Below are 22,689 nucleotides of genomic sequence, written 5' to 3'. Positions count from 1 at the left end.
TCCAGATTGCTTTTCCTTTAATGGAGGGATGCAATACTTATTGTCATTCCTAAATCCAGTCGTCGCGGCATGGTATGGAAAAGAAGAACCGTTGTTCCGAAATTTTCTTATATGTGCTGATAAAAACACCAAATGCGCTTGTGCAAAGTTTGAGTGCATTACCCAAGGAATAACACGGTATCTAGATGAATCATACGACTATAGTAGCATGTAGAATCCTATTCGCTAACGTCAGAGAAACGTTAAGGATTACCTACCAATTTACCTTTCCAGTATTCGTAGATTTCAAGGGAGCCTCTAACTCTTGTAAGAACACGCCTCCTAAATGCCATATTAACAGCGTCACGAATAGGTGGACCCGCAAACGGCGGATTCGCGTAGATAAAATTTCGAAAGAATCCAGGGTTTTTAACTGCTGCCCCTACAACCACTGGAACTGCATGTGCAATAGCGCTTCCTAATCCTGGTTTTCCTAACGGTCGATAACGTCTTTTAAGTAATGGTTCTTCCATGTAAGTACTGCCGATATATTTCGCAGTACGCGTCCTTGGCTGCACCAATAACAATCCTTTTACGTACTTGTAATTTAATCTTTGTTATATGTAACTTCCTGTTAACGGTCACTGGGTTTCCTATTCCACATACAAGATCTCCTTTAAGTCTCTTGAGTTCTAAGCTAAGTGTTTTGATAAAATAATCTTGTTTAAGCATGCCACGTATGATATCGTCAAGAGTATACGCGCTATTGCTGACGTAATCCATGTCTACTTGTTTAGGCAAAGCGTCCACTTATATAGTGGATATCTCTCCAGTAGGGGAGAGGGCAATTGGAGGTGACGTCATTCCTGTAGGGACCTGCTATATTAACCACAGAAGTCTCTCGGGGTAATACTGTACCCGAGAGACTTTGTGCGCCCAAACACGAAAATGGCTGCCCGACAACTACGATTTAGAAGAGCCGCGTGGACATTGAATAACTATACTGAAGAAGAACTGAAAAATATTAAAGAAAATGTAACCCAATTCAGATATATCATTTGGGGTTACGAGATAGCTCCTAACACCGGAACAAAACACCTCCAGGGATACGCTGCAACAGAGAAACCTTCTACGTTGGACCGATTCAAAGCTCTACTCAGTGATCGTGCTCACATTGAAATAGCAAAAGCTTCTGAAGAAAAGAACAGAGAATACTGTATTAAATCTGGCCATTTCGAAGAGTTTGGGCGTATAAACTCTCAGGGTCAGCGAAATGACCTATATAATGTGGTGGATACATTGTTAGACAATAAAGACGATCCCATTGGTGCTGTTGCTGAATCGCACCCTGTGGCATTTATAAAATTTCATCGTGGAATCAAAGATTTAGCAACTACCTTGAAACTAGGTGCTAAACGTAATCATCGAACGAAATTATGTATCGTTTACGGATATCCTGGCACTGGAAAAAGCTTTGGAGTACGCCAAAAAATCACAAATTTGGCGAAAATCACAAACCCAGTGACCGTTAACAGGAAGTTACATATAACAAAGATTAAATTACAAGTACGTAAAAGGATTGTTATTGGTGCAGCCAAGGACGCGTACTGCGAAATATATCGGCAGTACTTATATGGAAGAACCATTACTTAAAAGACGTTATCGACCGTTAGGAAAACCAGGATTAGGAAGCGCTATTGCACATGCAGTTCCAGTGGTTGTAGGGGCAGCAGTTAAAAACCCTGGATTCTTTCGAAATTTTATCTACGCGAATCCGCCGTTTGCGGCTCCAGCTATTCGTGACGCTGTTAATATGGCATTTAGGAGGCGTGTTCTTACAAGAACTAGGACTAAGCAGCGTAAACGTAGACAGGGTCGCCGTTATGCTCGTAAGAGGTGTTATGCGCTTAGGAGGCGTTATAGGCGTGTTCGGGCAGAAATATTTACGAGAGTTATTAAGGACTATGATGGATCAGTTGGAGGAACACCAGCTAGTGGCCTAATTAACACGCTTAGTCCTCTAGGAGGAGTAATGAAGATTCTACCCAGTAGTAAACTTTTTAATCTCCCCGAAAACTTTAGGAATTTTACACATTATAAAATATTAAAATATATTGTAAAATTAATTCCCGAAGAACACGCCCCATTCACTGCGTCAGAGGTAGCTCCAGAATACCGGTATTTCCACTAACATACACTAACACAGACCCATACGTAAGATTAACGTTTCCTTCAACTATGACTAACGAGGATTAACGATTCAGTTATATACGGGACCAGTTTCATCTCTCTGCAACAGGCCTTAGCCAGATTGGGGTCCACCGTTTATGAATTGAGTCTGACCGTGTGGTTTATCAAGACGGTGGGAACGGAATTCCTGCGCAAATGGTAGAGTTGTGACAGCCCCTCGCTACCACTTCAATTTAGTCTAAAACAACGATGCCAATTCGATTTTGTACGCTTATTGTTTTACGTGGGCTTTGAATATCTGTAGCATGTTCCTTGTTAAGGGACCACTGGCCATAGTGTGGATCGAATCGGTACAATGCCAGGTGCTAACATCTAGTCAATGCTTCAACATGTTGGTCCATTAATAGCTACCCAGATAGTTTTAACGATTATTTTCATAGGCTACCTTAAAAGCTTTATATCTTAGTGTTGTAGGTAACAACAGCGCTCGTATTTTTCTTAACATTACCTCATGAACTTTACCTAGTTCATGAGTAATTGATGAGTTCTCATGTTTCCTAATTACCGATGTTTTTTATCGTAACCATTTTTTTTCAAGCTCCAGCTCATCACCTGTTGCACTTTTACTCCCGCTAAATGGTTTCACTGTTGCCGTCAGTGACATTATAATAAATTCCCCGCACTCTTGGGTAATACACTAATAATTTTTGGCATAATTTATAGGACATAACCAGTAACGTAGAAAACAACATACCGCACGGTATCACATCTCAATTGAATAAGTTACAGGCTTTCAAACAAGCCGATGTTTCTTTTTTTTCCATAGAATAATATTTTTGTATAGTACCTAATGCGCCTGAAGCTTACGCCATTGGCAGTTCTCTTATTGAATTCGTAGTAATATCGCTACCAGCCTCGTGTTTGAAGCGTCTGCGAGTAAAGAGCATTTGTGTCAAATACAGGGAAAGAACATATTCATTAACCTTTTGTTTTATAATCCGGAATCCATTTGATTGCTCAGGATCTCATTTAAATGTCATGTCTGATTTCAGAAAATTTTTTCCGCAGATCCACTGTGTCGGGGAATCCTGATCGAATACTCAATCTTTTTAATGTTATTTCATTATATTAATTCTTTAACACCTTTCACATTATCCTCACATGCTCATATTTGCTTGGAGCCAGTAATCAATACAAAGGAAGTGTTCTTGGAACTCCTAATACACATGTTTAGCTAAATGTTATCCCTGACATCCATCCGTCATAAAAATACGGTTGGTGATGCCGCTAGTCTAAAATGGACCTCTTATATCCAAAAAAATCACGAATGTTCCATCAATTCTGTCTATATATATATATATATATATATATATATATATATATATATATATAGTTTAGTTTATAATTTAGTTTTAGTTAACACAGGCAGAGTCAAGACAGAATTAACCAATAACCAACAGACAGAGTTTTATTTAACTCTTTTTTTTAATTGTACCAGCAAGTCTTCTAAATAGGAAAATGGAGACGCGTAAGGAATGATAACTTACTAATCTGCTTTAAATTTACGAAGTCCTTTTCCCATTCCTCTTTCCTATTACTGTAAAAGTTGCTAACCATTAAGAAACGTGGATTTTTTAATAATGCACTGACCTTTTAACCTTTTCCGAGTTATTAGAAGTCATTTCTTTATCTTGCCTCCCTCTTGCGCTACTTTCAGTTTGTCTTAATGTGTGTTGACACCTTACAGTGTTTCCCTTTCTTCCAACAAAATCTCTTAAAATTTAAGACAAATCTTTAAAAAGATTTTAATCTATTATTCCGATTTTGCTTACTAATTTAATCGAACATCGTCATAATATTTTCGTTTTCGCTGTTTTATTTGGTCTATACCTCTAAGATACATCTCTACGGAAGTTTCCGTAGCGCGGGTATAAACGCACAGTACCTCTGGTCCACAACTTTCGACGATGGAACTCATCTCTGGTTGCTATCAGCCTCTGTGTTCTAAAAGTGAAGCCTTAAAACGAGTTACCATGTGTTAATATTTCGTACCTATGCTCGCAGATCGCCGCATGTCATTCAAATTAACCTGTCGATCTGATTCGAATATCTCCATCCAATCTTTCAATGCGAATATCTGCTAGCTCGCCGTTGAAAAAAACTTATGTAATGTCGTTGTTCCAGTCATCTCGATCGGACTTCGCTTTGGTACTTAACTCGCTTGTCCTTATTTCCCGTGTACGTCCGTTCGTTGTTTCGAGTTCGGAAGTATAATGATTGCCAAAGAGTCTTTCTCTTTAGTCCCTTTCTTTTATAAATTGCACGCCAGATTCGATATTTGTCCTTTTCTATCATGCCTATTACCATGACATACCAAAACAGTCTATTCCACCACCGCATGGAAATCTACCCAAAATGAAAGTAAAAATTCGGGGAGATCGCCCACGAATTTTATAAAAGGGCCCTATGTCCTGAAAAGGGCTGCACTAATTTAACAGGGATGTAGTGACGTATTATATAGCTAGAGACACACTATTCATGAACCTAACGAATATTGTGGCCATGCCAGACGTGGGCAACTTCGTGATGTGCATCACACTTTTAGCTGGCTAAACGTAGCATGATGATAAATGAAAGAATGGCAATACTACAGTGTATAAAGCAAAATGTTAGATCTTAAATGATTCTAAATAACAATCCTGCGAACTTACGTGCTTGCTGCACCTTCATAGTACCCTAGCTACATACGTAAAGCTGACATATAAGTTCCATATATATGAGTCATATTGTGTCACTATGTTATATATGCATTAATTGCTACCTCATAAAATTGAAAAATATAATTGATGACTAAAGTGGCTGTAATTCGGCAACATGATTGTTAGAATATTGCTGTGGAGTTCCCTAACTCCAATAAAATTCAGAATCTGTTTAATCTGATTTAATCTATGCTTGTTTCAGTCTTGCAAAGGATGATGAATTATCATATCGTTTACAAACTATTTGTGGAAGCGTGTCTGTACATGGATATTGACACTTTTGAATTAATTTAGATTAGTTATATGACAACACATTTATTTATCATAGGATCATAGTAAACTATTAGCAAATTGAGAGTGAACATTTAAAAAGTGTTGTAAAAAATGTAAAAAAAGCTAATATTTAAATTCTTATTAATTAAGATTCTTAATTAAGTTATCTAGCAAGAAGGTTTGCAACTTTTTTCCCTTTCTATTAAAATCACCTTGTAACATTTTTGGATCAAATCTTTGGAAATGAACTTTCATAATTTAAATGGTTTTCTTCAAATGCCTCTCCCGTTGCTCGTTACAACATCTTTGTAGCATTAAAACTCAATTGGGTTTCGCAATAAGAACAATCTGTTGCCAATAGTATATCACATTTTTCAAAATGAATAGCCATACGAATTTAATATTAACGCATATTTTATTGTTGTCTCTCATCTTGTTTAGGGAGCGCCGGGCGATAAAGGCGAAGGAGGACTTGCGGTAAGTATATTTATTCTAAGTCTGTGAAATATGATGCGAGTTACAAATGCCCTAATGAAGGTGACTGTTTTCCGAGAACAACGTGTTTACTAGGTTTAAGTTGGTCTTACTTTGATACTTATTAACCTGAGATGAGCACAGTGACGAGCCTAGACTGTCAATCAAGGTAATGTTGCGCTTTGGATGTTTCTCTTGGTAAAAAATAGAGGAGTCAATCCGTTCAGGCGCGAAGTATCGTCCTTGTGGAGATCTTGTAATTTTTTTAAGTAAGGTGTGATAGCCGAACGCAAAGCCCGGGCAGAAAAATCATTGAGAGTCGATTTAAACACCGCGCACACATAGCATATTATTTGCTTGTTGCTTTTTAGTTTTTATCATCTACACATCCATCCGTTTTATTTAACAAGTCTGGTAAATGCACTGTTACTAAGCGTGAGTTCATCTGTATAATTGTCCGCTTGTATGTGACTGTAGAACTCAAACTGATTTTGTGAGGTGGTCACATTGAACTAATTTTTCTTAAGGATGCTAGAGTTTCATCTTAAGAAGAACTGCGCTTAGGAAGGAGCCGATTGAATGAACACTTTTTTCCCGCACGTTTGTTTTTCTTATGAAGCGAAATGTCAACTTCTTTAAGTTAGTCGTTTTTCGCGATTTGCATGAGAACCCTTGAAAAATTCTAAAATATTTATAATATAAAGCTCTTTGTTTTTCAATCTTGACAGAACAGACACAACATTGAATTTGCAGAACATTTTCGATATTCTGTTTTTTTTTTTAATGATTTAGGTATGAGCAAGCTTTGTCCAAACAGTTCATAATATGTGAAATATTAAACATCATGGTTTATATTCTTTGACTACGTGAATACTTTAACCCGAAGAGGTACTTTGTTTCTTGTAGGAGGGTATAATGCTGATTTGGTAAATTTGCAAAACCGCTGAAATATGGGCTATCTTGGCATATGGTTCATATTCCTGGATCAGATCAATACTTTTCTGGATTGTAGAATTATCTAAAATAGGGAAACGAAATATATGCAACAGGATATCGACGTACAACAAAGTTCCAATACTCGCATTAGTAACAGAATAAATACTTTGAGAGGACCTCTGGAACTGCAACGGAACGCCTGTAACCATAATCAAATAACAATGAATATTACAGGTTAGATACAATATTAAGAGGTTGACAAGATAAGTGCAGCGTTGCGGCGTGCAGGTAGACAATGGTATCCGTATAACTGCGACGAGGTAGTTATTGCTAACAGATCGAATAAATCGGTTTGTGGTATCGTTGAATGAAAAGTCAAATTAATTTGTGAAGATGCTTAAAAAAGGAATCGGGAATTAGTGGGTAATCTTTTTTTGGCGGAAATAAAACCACGCGTCGGAGCGTAGGCCCACATTCGACCTCTATAAAATGGGTCTTGCCTTGGTGCTGCCGAACCATAGTAGAATTTAACAAGATTACTGTAAACGCAAACGCCTGCAATCTAATAAGTTAGGCTAAGTGTAACGCAAATAAAACTATTTTATCCTTAGGTCAGGGATGAACTCAGTTATGCGCTTCAAAATAATTCCTACCGCATTTAGTGCAAACATGAGACCATTTTTTCCTGCTTCCATAATAGTTCAGGCGCCACAGAATAAAGACATCTTTAAAACCTGGGAACATTTTGCTGCTTTCACGATTTTACTTTTAAATTTTCGATTGAAATTCTGATTTGTGCTTTTTATCGTAAAATTATCGTAAAATGACAATGTATGTCGGTGTAAAGGCTGAGAAGCAGATTAACTGAAATGGCGAAATGCGATAACTGCAACCGAGTATCGAGATTAGAAAAACGTTGCAACTATAGGGTTTGAATAACTAAATAAGGTTTAAAACTGGCGGATGACTTTGTACATAGGTAGTGACACTTGTTTGGGATCACTTACCTATTTGTGGACTGTTGTTGTTATTTTATGTATATTTTATATATATTATTATTCCAGTATTTTTACGGATTAATGGCAACACGAAAATGGAACAGATGATACGGAAATGAGCAGTCAACTGAAATATTTCAATTGGACAATGCGATCACTGCGACAGTATAATCGTGATAGGGCTGAAAGTTATGTTGGATGTACTCAAATAATTCGAACACTCCCAAAATTACTGCATTAATTTATCTGGGCTTTCTAAACCAGGGCAATATAATTACTGTAAGGTCATAGCCGTAACGGAACAACGAAATCGAGATTGCATAATCTCAAGAAAATTTTATAACTGTAAAGGTCTACAATATAAATATTTGATCGAACGTAAATCAAATACACTAATACTAGAATAGGCCAATGAAACACTGCCACAGGCTATCGGGTTAGGTGGCGTAAGGTATTTCCAGTAAGGTAATTATTGGTTTATAATATAATTCAGGCTAGGCTGGGTGTAAAATTATGAATCAAATTGGCTCAATTAACGGAAAAACAAGCATGAAACAAAGCCGTCCGCTCGGTCTAATATCTACCTACATATTTAGCTAATTACTTACTAAAACTCTGCACCCGTCTGTTTGTTTAGCTGCTTGTTTATTGGACCCGAATCGCTTTTTTAAAGTAATTGCATTGAGGTGACTGATGGGTTTCTAGAAATTCATGTAAAGGAGACCTGTCGGTAACATGGAAGGTACTGATAAATACTTTTGCAGGAGAGTTTCTTTAAAGCATGAAGGAGAATAAACTATATTTATCGCTACAGCGGGGCAGCTGGGGTGCTAGAATATCTTAATAAAAAAATGGGGTACGTGGAGAATAGTAATAGCAACGGGATGAAATGGCAGTCAAATATTTGCCTGGACGTAATAAAGTGGAAATCTGTTTAAAAAAAATTCTAAATTTTTCATGAGCGGATGTCTAATATATGTAAATTAAGAAGTCGAAGTGGCTGATATGGCAAACGTTTTGATAAATTTTTTTTTTGGAAACTTCTCCTAGTAATTTTTTGATTGACACAAACGTATTGCTACAGTTTTCTCTATGCAAAGTACCACTTCTTTTTTTTTGACACCAGTCTAGCAATTTCGACGAGCCGACTAAAAGTATATATATATTCCGATGCCTAAGATAGGTATTTCGGAATGAAAAGGGCCAAAAAACAGAATGCCGTCTTCTGCTTTGGTTCTGTGACTCGGATAAAGCCTTTTTACATGAAAGTCTACGTATAGGGTTTTTCTTAGAACTAATCCACAACGCTCGACGAGCTGAATTGAAATGTAATTAATGTTGCTATACTTAAAGTTTTCAGTGTGCAAATGCCATTTATGGGCGAAAATTTAACATGATCCTCTATATAAGAGGGACGCTTTTCGCTATCAACCAATGGATCCCGACGAGCGAATAAAAATTCTGTGTATGTCTTAACATCTAAAATGGATATCTCAGTATGAAAATGCCAAAAATACGCTAGTCGTACCAATTTAAGTAAAAGTAAAGTTAAAATTGGTTTCAGTGTAGTTTTGAGCCATTTATTAATCAATGTGCATTCAAAGATTAAGGTAGATACAATACAAATAAAATTCGTTCATTTAGAACGGGTCGACAAAATAGCTGGCAAAGCATAATGAGGTAAGTGGTATAGTAACTGCAACGGGTTATTTGTAAATAATTCTAAACTACGTGAAGCGTCAGCAAATTAAGGTAGTCAAACCAGGTAACGCAACACAAACGCTAGGCAAAGCCCGCGAATTAGTCAAGTTTATCTACTTAACTAGTAAAAGTCCTAGGTAGGTGATTTCGTTCGACCCAAGTAGCTGATTAGGGTGAACAGATTCGACAAATTTTTTCTTGTTCGGTATAGCTCCGCCCTGCAAGAAGTAGTGCTTAGGATGGAGCCAATTGAATAAATGCTTCTAATTCTAGAGGAAAAGATTTGGTTTCTCTCTATTTTTATTTACTTTGTTTAAAAACAATGTCGTAATGCTCGTTAAAAACTACCGTGATCCGGGCTATACGGCGGATGTATCTAAATTTCCCATCCGAATTCTCTTAGCTTTTGCCAGATAGTTAAAGGTGTATACGATCCGGCAATGACGCCCCATCTGTTAACTATTCCGGTCGATTTTTTTAATGGCTTGTTGTTATCTTGCTAGGTAGTGACAACAGATGTCCGAATCAATTGTTTGCCGGATAACAACTTACAATGCACCACTCTTTTTCAGTCCAACCGGACACATAGCATACATTTTTGGCGTTGGCCCGGATCATATCACAAAGTGTGTAGTACATGTTTTTTTTTTCGCACATCACTGTTGTATGTGAACCTTCTTCATTACCCGTGATATATCGCCACAGAATTTGTTGCCTGATTTTGTTTCTGTAAAGTTTCGCAGATGACTTGCTTCAAATGTTCAAAAATTATTTGGTGGTAGATGCTTAACTCCTTAATAATGTTGTGGCTACCTATGTATCACAAGCTTCTTTCTGTAGCTAGGATTCACCAGTTAAAAATTGTTTCATGACAAATGTTTAGTTCCTCGGCGATGTAATGGCTTCCCGTGACTACCAATGGCTCTGCTTTTGGCTTATGCTTTTAGTCCATGGCTTGACTCACGCAACAATTTCATCATTTTCTTTCATAACTGATTGACAACTACGAAAAGTATCTTTGACATTGAAATTCCCAGAATGAAAGCAATAAAATAATTTGTGAGCCGATTTTTTTCAATAATCATCTTGGCTATAAGCAGCTTGAGCGGAATGTGTGCTCTTATTCCGATAAAATTTTGAAACATAGCATGTAATATATATATATATTTGTTACACTCTATTATTATATATTACTATACTATTATACTGCACAAAACAATTTATTTTTTGTGGAAATTTCAATCATTCTTAGCGTGTTCAAGATAGAGTGCCCTATAAAAACATTATATTAGTTATATTTGGCCCTTTTGAATGGCCCCAATGCCCACTTGACGCAATTCATATGACCTGGTATGTGTGACTTTAAAGCCACTTAGCTAAAAAAACGTCAATCCTTGACACCGAATACTTAGTGACAACGCATATGTCTCTATATACAGAAAAAAATATATACTTACTTATAACGTTAAGTTCACTGACCATGATAATACGAACACCAATTTTCTGGAAGAATGAGAAGCGAACAATCGCTTGTGAACTCGTTTGGAGGCACAACCAACCCCACTCAACCACCAACTGATTAAGACCATTACGACGTTTTTGATTACTAATCATCGGCCCGCCCAACTAAACAGGAAGCAAAACATCTTCCTGTTGGGAAGTGTAATCACGAAATATGCCGTTTCTCTAAAGCGCTATTTTTCAAATGTGAGAAGACGTATTTTTGCTGCAAGGAAGCAAAATTAAATTAATTGGACATTAGTTGGCTCGCTACATCATGCTCTCCAGAGCCAACACACCTGCTTGAAGAACTTTTTATGCAACCTGCAGATAATATAATGCGCTGTTTTCCATGACATCGTTTGGCGTGAGTGCACAGTAGCATTTTTCAGTAAATACGTATAATTTTTTCTTAGTTATACAGGGGTTCCTTTATCGTTGAATAGGTCTGCCGGTGACGGTCCATGTCCGAATATATTTGAACATATTCGAATCCACTCCTTGGATCTTCAAATTGCTATCAAACACTGACTGCACAATACGAGTCATCCCGAATTCTGTACGATCGTTGAAATACTAAGTTGCGCTTCAACGGGCGAATGTCTATATGTATTATTGCTCCACAGCAAAGGAAAGCATTTAACACGTACGTGAAGCTCGTAATATTATTGATCCACAGCGACGACCGCTGATGACAACAGCTGATGAGATAAGAGTTATGGTTTAGTATTGCCGCGGTCCCTCTATACAAGACCAGCACATCGTTTTCCGCTACCGAGACACTTCACGTTATATCAATACCCAATCCACATACGATCGGACGCCTTTCCATGTTAGAATCACATCGATCCTAAGACAATTTTTAGTACGTTCTTTTGTTTGCCTTTGATGACGACCGTTGGCACCCTTAGGTACGAACAGTTCACAACGGGAGATTGGGTTGATGCATTAAATCTGCCCCGGGCTGGTTGACCGTACCAACAGTACCTTGTTGACTTGGCGGTAAAGATTGCATTGTAGAGTTTATATTATATTCAATGCAGTGAACGGTTCATCTGAGCAACAGTATATAGGGGCCAACACCGGCACAATCGTCAATGATGACGATCTAGCCCTCGTAGGGAAGCGCTTTATCTTCTTCTCGATGAATTAGCTTGGACAAAATTGCTGGTTCAATCCCTACCAAAGATACATTCTACACAATCTTGGCGAATGAAAAAAAGTTTATTCCACTTGTTTAACTGTAGATGTCAAAAAGGGGCTACAAAACAAAGGCAGACATATGCTAGTAAAAGACGACCCAAGATGGCCTTATTGTACAAACAGTCCTGTTCTCAATATTTCGTGTAAGTACCACTATCACGTGGTATTATCCGTTCTTATATTAGTTGCTACTTCAGCAGCTATTGCTTTTCATTATGTATGTGACCAAGCAAGCCTTTGTTCATAGTTTCTATGATAGCTTAGTGGGTAACGTATTTGTCTGCTAATTTTAAAGACACGTTATAGTTTCGGCTCGAACCCTGGCCCAAACACCTCGTTTTGTGCTGGGAGCGAGCCGTCTGATGAACTGTTTAACGGCGATGCCGGACGTCAAAACCGACACCTTTGAACATAGTACGTCGATAATGGGTAAAACAACATAGTACCGCTACAGTACCGAAATAATAAATCAGGTGCACTATAGCAGTTTACCGCATAGTTACGTCTGGCCAGCGTGAATATGACTAAATGCGATGCCAATAATGTATTCAAACTGAGCTTCACCACATGGACCTTCAACATGGTTTTAGTGTCAAGCGGTTCTAGCTAAATTGAAAAAATACTTTGCAGAATGACCACTAATTTCAACGGTATCACTAGTTGCTCACTGTTTTCATTTACGATTAAAGGCAGATAAAAACGCATGCAAAATAATTGTCAACGAGAACGAGCGTCCGTTCTTTCTAGAATATCAACAAATACAAAAAGAGGTTACCTCTATATATGTTTGCGTGACGCAATGGACCCATAGTTTGTGTAGGCATAAGTAGGTGACTTAGGGTGTATGACATAAGGTTCCGCTGTTCTTCCATGAGTGTAATGAGGTTACCCTTCTGCCTATTAAAGTCTCACTTAAGCTCTTCTCAGCAGGCTATAAAATATCATAAAAAATGGTTGTCAATTGTTTCTGGCCGGCGCTTTTATGCTGGAAAGATATACGGAAGTTAACTTTGCATGAGCAATACGGGTAGTGTGCGAGTATGGCAAGTTCCAGGTACAGAAGTATTTAGCCCGGCTCATGTAACGGTCTAAGAATTAGTCTAAACTTTTGCAAGAAAAACACGCTGATATTCAGAAGCAAAACCCCGAGACCTTGTGGCTTACCGTAGCATGCGAGACGCATATCATTTAGGTAGATTACACAGTTCAGAAGCGCAAGCAACTAAATGGCATGAAAGCCTCTTTTTTTACAAAGAGCACTGGGATCACGATCCGCAATCGCCGTAACTCCTAGCACTCCTAGCCAACTTACCAAAGTTCATTTAAGACCTGCATCGCTATCTCGAAATCCCAATAATATGGATCTTTAGGACCAATTTTGAAAATTAGGAATACAAATTGACGCAGATTGATGGGGTATTTTTTGACTTGGATGCGCAGAGGAATAGTGAATGAAACAGGGCAAACGGGTTAAATCTACACTTATGAGTCGCATTGTCATCTATGAGCTCCATTCTAAGTACTAGAACGATCAGGGCTTCCACGGGCCTGATCACATATCTAAATGCTCCAATATGGGGAAAAACTGGTATATATCATGCTGTTCGCCGCTGCCTATTATCATCTTTAAAATTGGCTAGCAAATTACTCGAATTTAATTAAAATAGGTGTTTGCAATCCATATGACGTGAAGTGATTTAGTGCTCTTATACTGACTCCAATTGTGATTGTGTTGTTAACCTGTATATATGCAGCGGTTGATACCACCAGAAAAGGTGAATAAATACAATTCAATTGATTGGCAACCTGCCAATTAAAAGTCTTATGATCGATACTAGCGTACGTAGCGCACTTAAATAGATCATTAATTACAGGTGCCTGTCATACTATTGCTAACTGTATAATTACATGCCATCCATAAATATAAATTAGGATAATTATGTTTGTGTAAATGATATTTAAAAATATAAAAAATATGGGTAGCAATATGATTTAAGAAACATTTAATATTCATTTGCTTCACCGAGTTCGACATCATTACCCACATATAATTGCCGATAAAAATTTTCCTTTGGCCACACTTTGAAGTTTCGATGTTTTTTTTAAATTAATAATATAGTTCATTCTTTTTTATAGTCATCTTATATACACTCTAAAAATTTCAACTGTTTTAAAGGTACAAATGGCACATACCATTCTTTCACTTTGCAAGAGAAGAGGCATGCGTTTGTAGAACGAACAAAAATATTGTAATATATGGGAAAAACCAATAAATCGTTGAGAAAAAATCAGTTTCTTTATCGATCAGAATGATACTCAATGTACCGATTTTTATGTTCGCATCGGCAATCTGGGCGAGGGTGCAGTGGTAAGGTTTTTTTTTTACTAACCAGGCCACCCACATAAAAACCTGGCATAAAACCCTTTGACCTTCTAGGAAAATCAAGTAATAAGAAGGAGGATAAATATAGTATTCATCTCTCCTGCCAGTATCTCGAGATTGCTCGTATTGAAGCTTATTGAAAATTCTTGTAAGTCTTTGAAGCAGTGGTAGAGAGATAATACTAAGCATGTCATAGAGGAGACAGATAATAGTCAGTTATGGAAAACAATTTTTTTTTATTTACCATTGGATCGAAACACCAAGCGTCTGTTTTGACGTTTATTGATTTTATTTATTTAATTGCTTGCCATTAAAATTATTTTAATATAAACTTTCGTACACAAACACTTATCCCGTTGCAGTTGTCCCGTTATTTCGTTGGCATTAATTCGTCAACGCATTCTTCGTTTGAAGAAATAGTTAATCTAGATCTTAAAATAGTTAGTATAAGCCCAAACAAGTTGTAATTCGCCTGCGCATGCAGAGCCAACCTCAGGATGGTGCATAAGTATAAAACACTCCTAGACCTCAAAGATCTAGCTTGGTTATTTGTGCTCTTACATTCTGGTAATCTGGATACCTTGTTATACTTACCCCATTTTGGTATTCTAAATAATCCGTTCTCTAATCTCAGCGTTGGCATTTTAATTTTCAACAATTTCAACAAAAAATGAAAGCGAATATCTATGAATTATAAAAGTGTTCAAAAGTCATATATTTCTTCAAAGAAAATGTGTGCCTATCTTCTGGCGTTTGCACTAAACCCGATGGAAATTATCTTTTTTTGCGAACATTCAAATTAAGAAAAGTGGGACGTATTATGTGGATTCTAGCCAAATGATCGACTTCTAATACATTTTGCGATTAAAAAGTCAACTAACCTACAGATCCTGTTTTTGGGGCAAAATAAGCTTGGATGCGCCAGGCTTGGTTCTAGACAAGCTTAAGATATCTTTTTATTTTCTGCAAGGTATATTTATCAATACTGTGTTAAATGGAAACTAACGTTGCTTCCGGAACGTTACTAAGGCTTAAGGATTTTTATCTTTTGTTTTAATAATCAGAAGTTGCACATATTAAACACAACTAGAGTTGATTTTATGTTCTAGTTGTTGTAACCAAGAATTGCTTTATAATTTTTCATCATGTTAATAAATAGTTACGTCTCTTATATGGGATGTGTTTCGGCATATTAAGGCTTCCCTACATAAGGTTTTCATCTGTTGCCATATTAAGACATTTTGACAATTCTATCTGGTAGTAAATTAAAGAAAATTAGCTTCACTTTCTCATCTTGTATATATAGATGATGATACCATTTAAACTCAGCTCATCGAGCACCAAGAAATATTCTCTGCATAACCTTCTAAGTAAAAAATATTAATTCTAGTGCTCCCTAAACAAAAAGGCCACTACATTCCGGCTTTGGTCTTTTTCACGCCTAAATATTAATCTTCGCCATAGGAAGATGCATTTTTGTATTATTCAGTTCATCGAATTTCGTTCACTGGTGTAAGGAAGTAGCGTCAATAGTGCGGCACATAGAAAATCTCTGGATATTGTAGTATTTCTCTCAGACAAAAATATTTCTCAAAAAAAATCGTTCAAATAAAAGATTAATCATATCAGCCGGCATAATCTAATATCAATTTACTCTAAAAAACTCTAGCGACCAGCTAAAAATTAATCCACCCGATCTGGTTACTTTAAGGGTTACATTTTTATTGAACGAATAAGCAAACACAGAATTCCAGTAGTAAACACAGATCGGTGGACCAAAGCGGACTTTGCGCCTGTGTTGTCCTTGATTTAACTCTAATTTGATTTAACTGATAGGTGCAACATTAGTTAATCAGGTAATTCACTGACGTTACATCCAGTCTAGTGTAAACTATGAGATAATTTAGCAATTATACCGTTGAAATTACCCTGTCTCACCTACTCCGTTATCTTTTTGCAAATTTTTCATAGGCCTGTTCTAATATGAACGAATTTGATTCATATTACACTTAACTTCCTGATTGACTTTTATTCTAAATTCTCCTAAAAGCCTTTTCAAAATCACGTTGCAATTCAGATTATTGTTACTCGGATAAATTGGGTTTTTGACATTGATAAGTCGAATAAGGGAGCCAAAAATCGGACGCGGCACTCTGTATTTATTTATTTACAATGTGTTATTTATTTTAATTTAATTTAGTTTTAAAATCGTGTTACAGTTATTCCATTACCTTGTTCTGATAGTGATTCGTTACTCTACTGCAATAATTACATTTCACTATTAGAGTGCCGTAATAACTTTTTATTTTATTGTGATTAAGCCGTTAAGATATGTATTTCGTTCCTTGAAAAAATAACTGAACTCGATTTTGAAAACGCTGATATAAAACCGCGCGCCTGCATAACTTGTGCGTGTAAAACTAAGTTTCTGCCGTGCACATAGCACAAGTCTGCACATAGCCTCGTACCCTTCCACAGCAATTATCGATGTTCAATTGGATCAATGTTATAATCTAACACGCTGTCGCATTTCTTCTGTTTTCCAATTTCAATTAATCCTACCACTCGGAAAAAGGATTTATCTATTCGAAGAGTGTGAATCATACAAACTATGCTGAAATTGTGCATATTCTATCAACCATTTAGAGAGTTAACTAAAGCAGTATCACGCTCCTTATATGTGGCTGCCCCCAGGAAAAGTAATCGCACACTGGGGAAAAATGAGCTCAGATTTTTCATGTGTCATCAATTATCCATTTCAACCACTCAACGATTAAATCATAAATAAAATGAAAATCGAAATTTTTCCCAAAATTAGTGTTGCGCCATTTTTTAGAGCTGGACAGGACAAAATTCTAGGTAAGCTCATGAAAATCTCTGAAGTGGCCAAGTTTTTCAAATTATCATTACACTCTGTATAAACGGAAATTTCACCTTTCAGGAAAAAAGTATTCATTAAACCAGCTTTATCTTACGCACAACTCTTTCTGGGGTGAAATGCTTTACACCTAGAAAAATCAGCAAAATCCGACCATTATGCGGAGTCGATATGCAAGTCCCGAAAGATCAGTGGGTGATGTATTTTCCTGCTAATATTAGGGACACGTTGTAGGTTCGAATTCAGGTGTCTACACACTTTCGTGCTGAAGGCCAACCGTTTGACGGAATGCATAACGGCAACACAAGATGTGACAACATAGAGTATATACGTATTTAGTCGGATCTATAGGTTTCCCCGTGCACATATTTAGCTGTGGATGTATATAGTTTGATTTAGACTGTGACGCACATGGATAGTTACCCCGTTGTATTTGTTCTGCATCATTCAATTTGTTTTTTTTGCACCTATTTCATCAGCGTGTCCTAATAAAAACAAATTTGATTCATGTCACCCCAAGCTTCAAGTTAACACATTCAATCCTGTTGTATTCTGTTATCCCGTTGCGATTATCCGGTTATAGCATCCGTTAAGTCATTTCATGCGCACTCTTGTCTGAAGAAGCAATTAAAATAGAGCGCCAGTCTGGGACTACTTAATTTAGATCCCGTACCTTCGTAGTGGAATAGAACGAAAACTTCGCGAACAGCCGAACCTCTACGATATTTGTTGTGTGTTCATGTTATACCTACGTTTGTGCCATCCGGCGACTCCATCATAGGAAGAAGCCTAGCGAATATACGGTGAAGGTTGATTTTTGATCCAAACTTGGTTCAGCAACACTAATGACTTGAATGACGAGTTCAATCAGCTGAAGATTCTGTGGAACTAGTAGCAATAGCTGAAGTAAAGAATGAATAAGAGAATAAACAAGAGTTAATAATATGATATATATGCGATTCTTCAGTGCAACTGCTCTATGTCCTATAAAGGTCAGATTGCAATATCACAAACGACTACTGGAACGCCTGTGTGCATGATAATTAATTAGCTCCGCCGGGGTATAGTGCGAGCTGAAAATGCTAACTAGATTAAGATCAAGGAAAAATACCTCTTAGGTATTTTAGGTAAGAACCTAGGTTTATTTTAGGTATACCTCTTAGGTAAGAACCTCTTAGGTAAAAAAGGAAACGTTATTCATGTTCTTTGTGATCAAACGTAGCCTACCTAACATAAAAGAATGCAAAGGCTGTCTGACGGCAATTTGTATACTGTGCGTTTCTCAGTTGCTGTTGATAGCGTGGTTCTTGCTTTACACATGCCCACCAGCCAAATGACAGACGCAACGTAGTTCTCCTGTGCTCAATAGCTACAATATGTCTCGATCCCTTGATCCTGCATCGTAAGTCTGCGGATGGATGAAAAAACGATGTAGAATTAGGAATTGTGACCAGTGGTCTGTCCTACTCCGCGAGTCTAAGGATGTAAGAACTTCAATTGAAGTGCCTGACCTTCGAATCTAGTCTGTCCTCGGTATCCAACCAGAAGAAAATACCCTTCACACTAATTTTTTACGCATTTAAGTTCTATGATGATTGTTCACACTTGTTTGTACATCAGGTCACTCTTCAGCTAGCCTCTTTGTTGCTGACCTTACACAAGCCGTTGTCCTGTTTGCACTAAATCATCGAGAATAGTGATGGAAAGAGTGTCCACATGAATCAATGCCGATAAGTCGAAATTTAAAGAACGGAAATACTCCATAAAAAGGCATTTTGGATTTATAAAATTATTCTTTATTCTAATTGGACTGAAGCACCACTCTATGATTTCCATTTTACATATAAACTCGATATTTACCAATTATTCTCAAACTTCTGCGCGATAAATTCAGCCGCTATAATATTCACTACGAAGTCGTAGTTCAAGGACTCCGTTCGGGATTGTGAATAATCTTTTAATGTACTGTGAAGCACTTCCTGTTAATTCTGGCGCGAAACTCATAGGTTTTGTACTGCCAACGGACGCAAAGTCCATATAGTTTTTGTATCAATGGGAACGTTAAATTATTTTGTTTTAGTGCCACCATTAGCGATAATTCCTTATTTGATTATTTTTTTTTATTAGTATTTGTTTCTTAGGCAAGCTATTACATTTAGCGAAAGGGCGTACCAGAGTGATTAATTAAACCTTGTCACTGATTAATCTTATTCTAACTTTTAGCATGAATGTCATTAATTTTTGTTTAGCAGATGATTTATCCACCTTTAATTAGAAAGCAATAACGTTCAATATCTTGGTTACTTTGGACCATGTTGGGGATTACATTCCGTTGCAATGAGGACTGTCAGGTCATTAGAGTTCGCTTGTTCTTAGTCTCTTAGCCATTATTTTTAGCGCATGTTGCAGTGCTGATTATTTGTATGATCCTATGTTCAATATTGCGGTTTTGCTTTTCACTCTCATATTCACAAAAAAAAACCCCAAAATATTGAAATACTAAAAACCATAATTGCATACGCATAGGCAACTGATGTACAACCATTTTTTTAACGAATACACGTGTCTGTGAGAAGAGAATCAATAGATTTTTGATTGAAATGTTGCACCATTATGATCGTCCTTCGATCACTTGCAGAAAGCTTATCTCAGCTTTGGTCAAGCTCCTCTGCATAATATTGCAATTATAAGGAACGTATTGCATCTTGTTGCTCTCGCTTCTTAGCTGTCACACTCGCCCAAAAAAATTTTGTCTAACATTGACAGTTATAAGCCCGTGGCCCAATAACTATTTGCGCGCGTCATTTTCAAAAAGCTTGTAATTGACCTCATTTTCAGCTGAAAGAATTCATGAAAAGCATTTAGATGATGAACAATGCTACTTAACTACTCGCCAAAATTTAAAGCAATTTGTTAGTAAGGTAAAGGATTTAGCAATATACAGTAACCACAACCACTATTTCGATGCTGTACGCAGTTAACTTTATGAGCGGTTTAATAGTAACATACAAATTACATAATCTTGGGGTTAATAATAAAATTATAACCGTGTGGGCTGTGGAGCAGAGCTCTAAGCTGAAAAGCTTACTGACTTAAGCTACGACATCTTGGCTGTTTCTATCTCACTATATTCTAACAGAATTAAACTCCGTGAAATTAATCAATTATAACCACATCCTAATTGAATTGTGTATATCCTAACTGAAATACTGCATATTAATTTGATCAGAAAGTAATGGCAGTTACTCACCGAACAAAAATTAAGTTAATTTATTATGTATGATTAATCTTATTTATTATATATTCGTTACTGGTTTCTACGACCTTTTCTTATCGTTCGGTCAATTTATTTCGTCTCGCCAGAAACTTCCAGGACTGATGCTTAAGCATTTGTCTGTGGGCCCTCTTTATTATTGAATATACTCTTAGAAATATCATTCTGAGTGCGTAATATCTACTGAGTCCCACCAAACACAAGTCCTGGCCTCTTTCGGATGGAGATCTAATTCAACTCAGTCCTTAGGCGTATCTCCCGGAACCCACAACTTTGTTTTTCTCTTCTTAATGTTAAGAAGAAACACCGACGCCCTCCATTTGTAGCAATAATGTGTTGGAATCTGTTTTGCTGTGTGTTGCTCGGTGAAAAGAGACATGTTTAGAGGCTATAAGGAGGCCGGCTTGTGTTCTTTCCTTCAAAAATGTTTTTAAGCAGCCCCCATGTTCCTTAAATGGTCGACTGGGGCGGTGTGCATTTTGCAGTTTCAAAATACCATTATTATGAACAACTCTTATGCGGTCTGCTCGGAAATTGAGTCCACATTGTACATAGAACAACTATTCTGGGCTGCATCACCACCTTTTGATTTCAGCAAAAGGCAAAACGTAGTGTGGTGTCGAGAATTACCAAAAATTTCCATCCTGGCAACTTGAACCTGAGGTAAAATATCGGCTACCACAAGATGAATTTACAACCAGCTCATGACCGAGAGAGGGCTCGTTTTAATGATAGATAAAAGTAGTATAGATAAAAAGGAGGAGTAAAGGCAAAAAAGAACGTTTCAAAACACTCTTGTTACTTTTTATATTTTTATACCGTCTTTTTCTAAAGTATCGTGGAAAAGATTTAGTAATGATTATCCTCTCCTCTCTAGGTAGTAGGTTACGATTGCCTCCCGTACTTACGCGTAGATGTAAGCAAGATTTAACTGATAGTTCGAAGTTGTTGGAAGGTGCCATATTGTGACAGTGAAACGGTTTTATGAATTTTTTATACATTATTGCTAATTTCAGTCAGTCAACTGAAGAATGTCTGAGCTTCTGTTTGAAATATCAACATGAAGTTAACAAAATTCATGAAATTGGCTTCAATGAATTTTAAAGCGAAACTTATGATGTTGCTTGAGTGTAGCGAGTTGCTATGGAATGACGAACCTATTGTATAAAATATGGAAATCAATTTCAATAATAACAAAGGCTAGGTTAGTAACGTACCAGTGAAGGATAACTTTGGTGACTGATGCTTAATACATTTTGTCATCTCAATATGTAGAGTAGTTATGCAAATTATTCTCGTAAATCAGGGTATTCACCCCTCTCAATATAAGCCAAAACACATCAAACCAACACATCAATGGAGTTTGAAAGCCTGGTTAGATTGCTAAACAGTATTCAGCCATTTAGCGCTTATTCATTAAACGTACCTATGCACTACAGTCATGTCTTAGCGACAAGTGAAACCGAAGGAACGCACGACCATATATGTATTCAAAAATACACAAGAATCAAAATTTTTACTATTAGTTGCAGATTAGATAGATTGTTAATTACTGGTTTCAAGTAGTACCAAATATAGTTATCCTGAGGCAGTATAAATAATATTTTATACGAAATGTTATGTATAAATACGACCCATCAAAGATATAAGTAAAGTGTAGACATATAAATTTAATTTAGCGCTCTTTGTTGCAGGGGCCACGAGGTAAACGCGGGAAGCGCGGAGAAAAGGGTGATAAGGGAGACCAGGTTAGATTCTAGGTTCCACTGATTTCGCGCTCATGGAAACATTCCTCGATATACTGGCATATTTGGCTCGCTGAATAGAGGTAGTTCAGTAAAAGCATCAACGTTTTAACTGCTTATTTTTAGCAAGGCCATATGGATGACAGACAAACACGAACTCTACCTGCGTATGTACTTACAAATTCGTTTTCTTGTTAGACTGAGGGCTTCTGTATTTACGCTCTGAAAACCAGCATCCTGAGCGTTGACACTTATAACCTGTTAAAAATTCTAAGATCTACATTGAAACCCGGAGTTCACATTTAATTAGCTACCGTTATTCTCTAACCCAAATCTCACATTTATTTATAGTGATACATTGAATAGTGAATATGTGACAATAATAGCGTACCCCAT

At 37.0% G+C, this 22,689-nt stretch overlaps 2 protein-coding genes and 1 long non-coding RNA gene across 15 annotated transcripts in view; 1 reads left to right on the top strand and 2 right to left on the bottom strand.

The window, feature by feature from the left end:
• Positions 1-838, bottom strand: part of LOC111267637 (uncharacterized) — a 31,421-nt gene extending 30,583 nt beyond the window's left edge. For 3 of the 6 annotated variants that reach the window (XM_022845992.2, XM_022845993.2, XM_022845995.2), the window contains exon 1: positions 266-838. In XM_022845992.2, the coding sequence (XP_022701727.1) occupies positions 266-512 (247 nt within the window). In that variant the 5' untranslated portion in view covers positions 513-838. The remainder of the gene's footprint in view (positions 1-265) is intronic. The other 3 variants (XM_022845991.2, XM_022845996.2, XM_022845994.2) reach the window with 2 other exon arrangements.
• Positions 839-872: 34 nt separating this feature from the next.
• LOC111267634 (uncharacterized) overlaps positions 873-22,689 on the top strand; it is a 28,365-nt gene continuing 6,548 nt past the window's right edge. The window contains exons 1-3 of one of the 8 annotated variants that reach the window (XM_022845977.2): positions 873-1,545; positions 5,643-5,678; positions 22,243-22,296. In XM_022845977.2, coding sequence (XP_022701712.1) covers positions 928-1,545; positions 5,643-5,678; positions 22,243-22,296 — 708 coding nt within the window. In that variant the 5' untranslated portion in view covers positions 873-927. The other 7 variants (XM_022845980.2, XM_022845982.2, XM_022845981.2 and 4 more) reach the window with 7 other exon arrangements.
• Positions 3,636-14,378, bottom strand: LOC111267635 (uncharacterized). The gene is made up of 2 exons (XR_002684751.2): positions 10,768-14,378; positions 3,636-6,810 (listed from the first exon to the last, which is right to left on the bottom strand). It is a non-coding gene; the product is annotated as an uncharacterized LOC111267635 (long non-coding RNA).

Source organism: Varroa jacobsoni, unplaced genomic scaffold, assembly GCF_002532875.2.
Source record: "Varroa jacobsoni isolate VJ856 unplaced genomic scaffold, vjacob_1.0 scaffold_1204, whole genome shotgun sequence".
Classification (NCBI taxonomy): domain Eukaryota; kingdom Metazoa; phylum Arthropoda; class Arachnida; order Mesostigmata; family Varroidae; genus Varroa; species Varroa jacobsoni.
The sequence above is the reverse complement of the archived record's forward strand: the minus strand, read 5'-3'. Positions and strand labels throughout refer to the sequence as shown.